Source organism: Rhinopithecus bieti, unplaced genomic scaffold, assembly GCF_001698545.2.
Source record: "Rhinopithecus bieti isolate Rb0 unplaced genomic scaffold, ASM169854v2 scaffold_21649, whole genome shotgun sequence".
Classification (NCBI taxonomy): Eukaryota; Metazoa; Chordata; class Mammalia; order Primates; family Cercopithecidae; genus Rhinopithecus; species Rhinopithecus bieti.
Window position 1 is genome coordinate 2316539 of NW_016811584.1, and position 8755 is coordinate 2325293.

The window sequence follows — 8755 nt, forward strand, 5'->3', positions numbered from 1 at the left end:
TGTATACATGTGCCATGTTGGTGTGCTGCACCCATTAACTTGTCATTTACATTAGGTATATCTCCTAATGCTATCCCTCCCCTCTCCCCCCACCCCACAACAGGCCCCGGTGTGTGATGTTCCCCACCCTGTGTCCAAGTGTTCTCATTGTTCAATTCCCACCTATGAGTGAGAACATGCAGTGTTTGGTTTTCTGTCCTGGCCATAGTTTGCTCAGAATGATTTCCAGCTTCATCCATGTCCCTGCAAAGGACATGAATTCATCCTTTTTTATGGCTGCATAGTATTCTGTGGTGTGTATGTGGCACATTTTCTTAATCCAGTCTATCATTGATGGATATTTGGGTTGGTTCCAAGTCTTTGCTATTGTGAATAGTGCTGAAATAAACATACGTGTGCATGTGTCTTTATAGTAGCATGATTTATAATCCTTTGGGTATATACCCAGTAATGGGATGGCTGGGTCAAATGGTATTTCTAGTTCTAGATCCTTGAGGAATCACCACAGTCTTCCACAATGGTTGAACTAGTTTACAGTCCCACTAACAGTGTAAAAGCGTTCCTATTTCTCCACACCCTCTCCAGCATCTGTTGTTTCCTGACTTTTTAATGATCGCCATTCTAACTGGTGTGAGATGGTATCTCATTGTGGTTTTGATTTGCATTTCTCTGATGGCCAGTGATGATGAGCATTTTTTTCACATGTCTGCTGGCACATGTGTCACATTCTCTTTTGAGAAGTGTCTGTTCATATCCTTTGCCCACTTTTTGATGGGGTTGTTTGATCTTTTCTTGTAAATTTAAGTTATTTGTAGATTCTGGATTATTAGCCCTTTGTCAGATGGGTAGATTGCAAAAATTTTCTCCCATTCTGTAGATCGCCTGTTCACTCTGATGGTAGTTTCTTTTGCTGTGCAGAAGCTCTTTAGTTTAATTAGATCCCATTTGTCAATTTTGGCTTTTGTTGCCATTGCTTTTGGGTTTTAGTCATGAAGTCCTTGCCCACACCTATGTCCTGAATGGTATTGCCTGGGTTTTCTTCTAGGGTTTTTATGGTTTTAGGTCTAACATTTAAGTCTTTAATCCGTCTTGAATTAATTTTTGTATAAGGTGTAAGGAAGGAATCCAGTTTCAACAGAGTTATAGACCAACGGAACAGAATAGAGCCCTCAGAAATAACACCACACATCTACAACCATCTGATCTTTGACAAAAACGAGAAATGGGGAAAGGATTCCCTATTTAATAAATGGTGCTGGGAAAACTGGCTAGCTATACGGAGAAAGCTGAAACTGGATACCTATCCAATACTTCTAATAATACCTTACCTATCCAATAATACCTATCCAATACTTCTAATAATACCTTACCTATCCAATAATACTATCTGATACTTCTAATAATACCTTACCTATCCAATAATAATAATATATTTTAAAACATTCATTCTAAATTTATTTCTTCTGTGTATAGATACCATATAGATCAGACCAAGTTTTAAATAATTTAACAGTAAGATATTCTCTTATGAGTTTAAATTTATGTTTTGGTATTTTATCATTTTCTTTTTCCTTTCCAGCAAGGCTACTCCAGCACCTTCCTTGGGGGCTGGAAGAAAATCAGAATCTTAAGATTTCTTAAGAATCTTAAGATTTAAATCAAAAGATTTCTAGGATTCTTTTTTCACCTGCTGCTTCTTTGTTATCTCATTGGACATCATTTTGGCAGAGTCTAAGACTTTAATTGCACTTTCATCTTCTAAAATGTTTCCTTCTGATGATGATAATGTTTCTAAAATTTTTTTCTCTATGTCTTTCAGCTGTTTCTTGTTAGCTGCAGACTGAAGAATAAGGGCATTTCGTTCCTCTTCTAATTCTGGTCTAAAAAGATAGAAACATTTAGTCCAAATTTGTAGTATTTTATCTAAATTTATATCTAAGTGTTACATATCACAAATTTGTAGACATCTAACACAAACTAAGGTGATTAACTGCTTTATTTGAAGGGAAAAATACTTTCACACACACAACTATTTGAGAAGTTCAAGCAAAAAAAGCATTAATTGTATGCACGTAAAATGTGGCAATAACATGTGCCACAGTAAGTCTAAGAATACATTAGACTTATCCATATGGCATAGCTGGTATGCAAAAGTAAGAACTGGAGAAGAAACTCAAAGTATGAACTTCTTATTTATTTCTTGATTTTGTCACCACTAAGTCTCATTTTCATCATATTTTCTATAGTAGCAAACATTGAAAGGATGAGGGGTCATAAAACTGACTCTAAGTAAAAGACAAAATTGACATTTATGTCAAAACACTTATGTCAAACAAAAATGGGATGAAACTTCAAAATAACACAGTCTACCATGGAATACAATATGTTATGACATGGTCCTGCATTGGACACTCTACAAGTGGGATTTAAATATTGGAAGAAACACTTCATGGTTAAATATTTTCACTTTTAATTCGATTTCATTTACTAGACCACTTGATAATGTTATATTTAGATTCAAGTGAGATCAGATTTCCTTCCAGAAGGAATTATTTACTAGTAGCCCTCCCAGGTACCATAGTGTTTTTCCTCATTTTAAAAAAATAATACATATTTGTGGTTTTACATTTAAGTTTTAATCCTTATTACAGGCACAGGCAAAGATTTCATGACAAAACATCAAAATCAATTGCAACAAAACACAAATTGACAAATTGGATCTAATTAAACTAAGGAGCTTCTGTATAGCAAAATAAACTATCAGAATGTACAGACAACCTACAGAATGGGAGAAAATGTTTGCAATCAATCCACCTGACAAAGGTCTAATATCCAGAATCTACAAAGAACATAAACAAGTTTACAAGAACAAACAAACAACCCCATTAAAAAGTGGGCAAAGGACACTTCTCAAAAGAAGTATGATGATTGCTCAAAGACCTAGGACCAGATATACCATTTGACACAGCAATCCCATTACTGGGTATATACTGGGTATATACCAAAGGAATAGAAATCATTCTATTATAAAGGTACATGCACGTGTATGTTTACTGCAGTGCTATTCACAATAGCAAAGACATGGAATCAACCTAAGTGTTCATCAACTATAGACTGGATAAAGAAAATGTGGTACATATACACCATGGAATACTATGCAGCCATAAAAAGGAACAAGATCATGTCCTTTGCAGAGACATGGATGGAGCTGGAAGCCATTATCGTCAGCAAACTAACACAAAAACAGAAAACCAGACACCGCATGTTCTCACTTATAAGCGGGAGCTGAAAAAGATGAACACATAGACACAAGGTAGGGAACAACAGACACTGGGGCCTGTCAGGGCGGGTAGGAGGAGGGAGAGCATCAGGAAAAATAGCTAATGCATGCTGGGCTTACTACCGAGGTGATGGGTTAAGCGCAACAAATCACCATGGCACACATATACCTATGTAACAAACCTGCACATCCTGCATATGTACCCTGGAACTTAAAATAAAAATAGTACATATATAAAGTATAAAGAAAACAATAAAAATTACCCATAATCTTACCACCAGAGATAATTACTTTAACATTGAAGTGTATTCTTTCCCAATCTTTATTCTTTTTATATATGTAGATAAACATCAATCTTTTTTTAAACAAAATATTATGTATTCTGGATATAGTTTTATATGCTGCTTTTTCCTTCTTTTGCTAAGCATTTTCTTATTAATATCTTCTGTATATGTATATAAATGAATGTATTTCTATTTACAGTTACAGCATAGATTCCTAGGGGTAAAATTTCTGGCTCATTCAGATGCAAGTCAGAAGTCATGGTGTCAGAGGAATTTGAACCAGAGCAACTCCATCTTGAGTTGGGGGTGGGTAAAATGAGATTAAAACCTACTGGACTGCATTCCCAAATGGTTGGGCCTTCTAAGTCACAGGATGAGATAGGATGTCAACACAAGAAACAGGTCATAAAGACCTTGCCGATAAAACAGATTACAGTGAAGAAGCTGGCTAAATCCCACCAAAACCAAGACGGCCACAAAAGTGACCTCTGGTCATCCTCACTGCTACACCCCACCAGTGCCATAACAGTTTACGAATGCTATGACGTCAAAAAGTTACCCTCTATGGTCTAAAAAAGGGAGGCATAAATAATCCACCCCTTGTTTAGCATATAGCCAAGAAATAACCGTAAAAATGGATGACTAGCAGCCCTCGGGGCTGCTCTATGGAGGAGCCATTCTTTTATTCCTTTACTTTCTTTTTTTTTTTTTTTTTTCAGAGCAGGTTGGGATCCAATCTCTTTATTGTCAGGGTCCCCTCCCTGTGGCCCCCCGCCAAACCTATAGAAAAAACCCAAGCCTGGGAGTGTCCTGGGGAGGGGAGGCAGTGTGGGGAAACTCCTGTGCTCTACCCTCTGGCCTGGGCAGTGCAGACAGGGAGGGCTCATGGGGAAGGAGTAGGCCAGTAACTCCATCTGCAGAGGACATGGCACTGGCTGGGATGCGTTGGGGGAGGAGGCACCTGCTGCCAGCTTTCCTCTGGTACCCGCTGGGGGGTGGCATCCAGGGTTGGGTGCCCGGCTTGAGGCCTGGGGCAGCGATGCCCTTCACCTGCTGGTGGCCATTGCTCCTGTCAGGCTGCTTACTGCAAGGCCCCATCATCCGCGTCTATGTCCTGGCTGTGTTCCAGCTCTTCCTCGCTGTGTGTCAGCAGCCCCTCCTCATCGCCGTCGTCTCGGGTCCGTACTTCTCCCTGGGGCAGGCCTGCCTCAGAAGTCGTGTTCTCTTGGGGGGCTGGTGGCCGACTGCCGCTACCGCCACCACCACCGCCGCCACCGCCGCCGCCGCCACCACCACCGCCACCGCCGCTGCTGCCACCACCACCACCGCTGCTGGCACCACCTCCATCACCCTTCTTCTTGCCATCTGGATTGGCCTTTTGCTCCGCAGCGATCTGCTCCAAGCGGCTCAGCAGGGCATCGATATTGGACTTGATCTGTGTCAGCTCCGTCTTGATGGCCTGCAGCTCACTGCTCTTTAACTTGATCTTGGCTGAGCCGGTGGTGATGGCTGTGGAGCGGGCAAAGAGCTTGACAGGTATGTTAGTTTTGACACGCCGGACCAAAGGGACTGTGACCCGGGGTCGCTTCACAGGGACTGCCCTGGGCACCGGCACCGGCGACAGACGGCCCCGGTAGTCGAAGAGCCTGTCGTAGAAGTCGTCCCGGTAGTAATCATAGTCAAAGATGTAGCCACTGTATATGGCAGATGCTGCTCTCTTTAGCCCCTTGGGTCTGTCAGGCTTAGGCTCTCCAGCCATGTTGATGTCCAGGGTTTGCCCGGCCAGCACCCGCCCATTCTCTCCCAGCACAGCTGCCCGGGCATGGCGCTCGTTGGAGTACTGAACAAAGGCATAGCCCTTGTGCACAGAACAGCCGGCCACACGGCCATACTTAGAGAAGATGGTCTCCACATCTGACTTCTTCACCAGAGCTGTGTTGAGGTTTCCAATGAACACTCGAGAGTTGATGGACTTGGGGTCATTCTTGTTGGTTACGTTGCTTGCCTGCATCTTCAAGGACATGGTGCCAGTAACAATGCTGAGCTTAGCCAGCCGTTTCCTCCTTTGGGTTACAGGGTCAGCACCACCTGCCTCCAGGAATAGGGCTCACCCGCGCCGAGAGCTATTCCTTTACTTTCTTAATAAACTTGCTTTCACTTTACTCTGTGGACTCGCCCTGAATTCTTTCTTGCACAAGATCCAAGAACCCTTTCGTGGGGTCTGGATCGGGATCCCTTTCCTGTAACAATGGCATGTAATCTGAACCCAACTGCCCATACTAAAAGCCCAATATAACACAGTTGGCTTATAACTTACTTGTTACAGATGGCTATTTTAGAGGATTATGTGATTATTTACAGTAACAAAGTATAAAATTTGACAAAGTTTTAAAAGATTCACAAAACAAAAATATTAATGGCCTACAAATATTCCTTTTTAAACCATCTAGAAGCATCTAAGAAAATACATACCTCTCCTTTGCAACAACAATACCTAGTAATTGATCTTCGAGTCCTTCTGGAGTTATCATGAAATTGAGCAAAGACACTTTCGTAGCCAGCTCTGGCATGTAGTGTGGATTTCTTAGTTTTGTGGTGATATAAAATTTGAAATCAAAGGAATACTCAATAATGACCTCACCAAGTCTGATGCAATCAATGCCACCTATAGTTCAGAAAACAAACGCATAACAAGTGAGCTAGTTATATAGCCCCTCACGCTATGTACTTCAATGGCCTTGCCTAGGTTACAAATAAACGGTCCTAAAGTAATTTAAAATAGAAAACAAGGCCAGGCTCGGTGGCTCACACCTATAATCCCAACACTTTGGGAGGCCAAGGCAGGTGGATCACTGGAGGTAAGGAGTTCAACACCAGCCTGGCCAACATGGTGAAACCCTATCTCTACTAAAAAATACTAAAAAAATTACCTGGGTGTCGTGGTGGCACACATCTGTAATCCTAGCTACTTTGGAGGCTAAGGAACAAGAATCGCTTGAACCCAGGAGGCAGTGAGCTGAGACTGCACCACTACACTCCATCCTGGGTAACAGAGCAAGACTCTGTCTCAAAATGATAATAACAACATATAGAAAACAGGAGTGGCAAAAGTCACAGACACAGCAATAAGTAAGCAGTTATACAGCAGGACTCTTTCTGGGTTAATATAGGACATTTTCTCTGGTTGTCACAGAGCTTTGTAAATCAAGATTTCTTTTGAGCTTTCTTCCTCCATCAATTTTCAATTATGATTGTAAAATATATGTAAATGACTAAAGTTCTTAAAGGTAATAGCACTTGGCAGAGACAAATTTTTATAAACAGAAAGATATTAGGTGGACAATGTTTACCTAAACTCAACTCAGGCCCACATTCACCATCACTATTCATGGTGGCTAATTCCTATAATCCCAGCACTTTGGGAGGCTGAGGGAGGAGGATCACTTGAGGCCAGGAGTTTGACACCATCACTATTCATAACAACAGACTTTTTGTGGTCAAGGGTCACAGGATAAAGGAATTTCAAGCTGGCTTCAACTTCTTTATGTTCTCTGACAGTCTAGATAACAGTGGTTAAGGCAATGAAGAGAGGGCAAGGTATTTATCTTAGAATATCTGGCTAAGGTTCATTCCTGATAGCTTGTTCCAAATTTCCTTTCACTCGTAACAATGAACCAGAAGTTCTGCATTATTAACATTATTATTAAATTTATGTAGTAGGCTTCTTTCATGCCTCTAAGATAATTCAATCATCTTACAGTTCTACAGACTAATAGTAATTGCTTTATACCTTGTTTAAAAGTTTGTCTAAGTAGTAAAGGCTCCAAAGATGGATCCAGTTCTTCACCAACATTTTCTAATAGAAGTGGAGTTCCAAACTGAATACAGTTTTCCAACGTTCTCATATAGTCTGAATCTGATAGCTTAATAACACTAAGCTGATTTTCTTTTCAGAGTTTTGATCCACTTATTGGCTTGACCCTGGGGTCAATCATTAAAGGCCTAGAATATAATAAGAAAATTCTGAGAGGAAGACATAAACATTGAGATTTCTTTAAAATTATGTAAATAATAAACATCACCATCAATCTGTACAAATACAAAGTATTTCACATACATTATCAGGATTACTCTTTACAAAAGTCCTATGAGAAAAAAGTGAAAAGGAGTTTTTTTTCTTTTTCTTATTTTTCAAATGAAGAAATTCAGTCTCAGGAAGTACTCTGCCCAAGGTTCCAAGGTTCCAAAACTAGTTCAGTGTTAGAAGTAGTAGGACCTTGTGAATCTATGAGCTCTGCTCTTCCCAATATAATATGCTGTCTTCATGGTAACTTTAATACATGACATCTGTTAACATAATATGAAAATAATACTATAAAATATTTGATAAACATTTAAAACAAGAGATCCACTAGCATATAAGGGATTTCCTTAGATTATGAGTAGAATTACAAATTGTGTCCAAGTTTAGGGTGGTATGTATCTGAGATTTATTTAGGAGTTTCTTCTGAGTTAGTAAAGACTGTGTTCAAGAATATATGATTCATGATTCAGATGTGTAATATATGATGTGCTTTCTGCTCTTCCTCATGGATGATGCTCACTGTCCTAGGTTTCTCTTGTATTCAGTACGGTACATTAAATTTTCTTTTAAAAATATAGCACAGAGGCCGGGCGCGGTGGCTCAGGCCTGTAATGCCAGTGCTTTGGGAGGCCAAGGTGGCCAGATCACCTGATGTCAGGAGTTCAAGACTGGCCTGGCCAACATGGTGAAAGCCTGTCTCTACTTAGAAAAATAAATAAATAAATACAAAAATTAGCCAGGTGCGGTGGTGGGTGCCTGTAATCCTAGCTACAGGGGAGGCTGAGGCACGAGAATCGCTTAAACCCGGGAGATGGAGGTTGCAGTGAGCTGAGATCACGCCACTGCACTCCAGCCTGGGCAACAAAGAATGAAACTCCATTTAAATATACACACACACACACACACACACACATACATACACACACACATATATAATTTTATTTAATTATATATATTTAATATTTATATCTATTTAAATATATATCTATATATATATCACAGAAAAGGGAGTTTTTGTCCCATGTCACTTCAGCTTTCCCATTCTCTTTCTATTCCAACAGATTCTAGGGCTAGAGCTAAAATCCCCTTTCCCTATAAGCTCTTTAA

General features: G+C 40.2%; 2 protein-coding genes across 3 annotated transcripts in view; both read right to left on the reverse strand.

Moving 5' to 3' along the window:
- Positions 1 to 8755, reverse strand: part of DNAH12 (dynein axonemal heavy chain 12) — a 245562-nt gene that overhangs the window by 64609 nt on the left and 172198 nt on the right. The window contains 5 exon segments of the mRNA XM_017894137.1: positions 1688 to 1880; positions 6037 to 6229; positions 7355 to 7515; positions 7517 to 7547; positions 7550 to 7566. Coding sequence (XP_017749626.1) covers positions 1688 to 1880; positions 6037 to 6229; positions 7355 to 7515; positions 7517 to 7547; positions 7550 to 7566 — 595 coding nt within the window.
- LOC108543600 (RNA-binding protein Raly-like) lies at positions 4290 to 5685 on the reverse strand. 2 transcript variants are annotated; one of them, XM_017894153.1, is made up of 2 exons: positions 5263 to 5685; positions 4290 to 5214 (listed from the first exon to the last, which is right to left on the reverse strand). In XM_017894153.1, the coding sequence occupies exons 1-2, from the start codon at positions 5585 to 5587 to the stop codon at positions 4646 to 4648; spliced, it is 894 nt and encodes a 297-aa protein (XP_017749642.1). In that variant the 5' UTR covers positions 5588 to 5685; the 3' UTR covers positions 4290 to 4645. The 2 variants fall into 2 exon arrangements, with proteins under 2 accessions (XP_017749642.1, XP_017749641.1); XM_017894152.1 differs by having other exon boundaries at positions 4290 to 5685.

Coding starts and splice junctions, on each gene's coding strand:
- LOC108543600 (XM_017894152.1), bottom strand. CDS start 5,587: ATGTCCTTGAAGATGCAGGCAAGCAACGTAACCAACAAGAATGACCCC.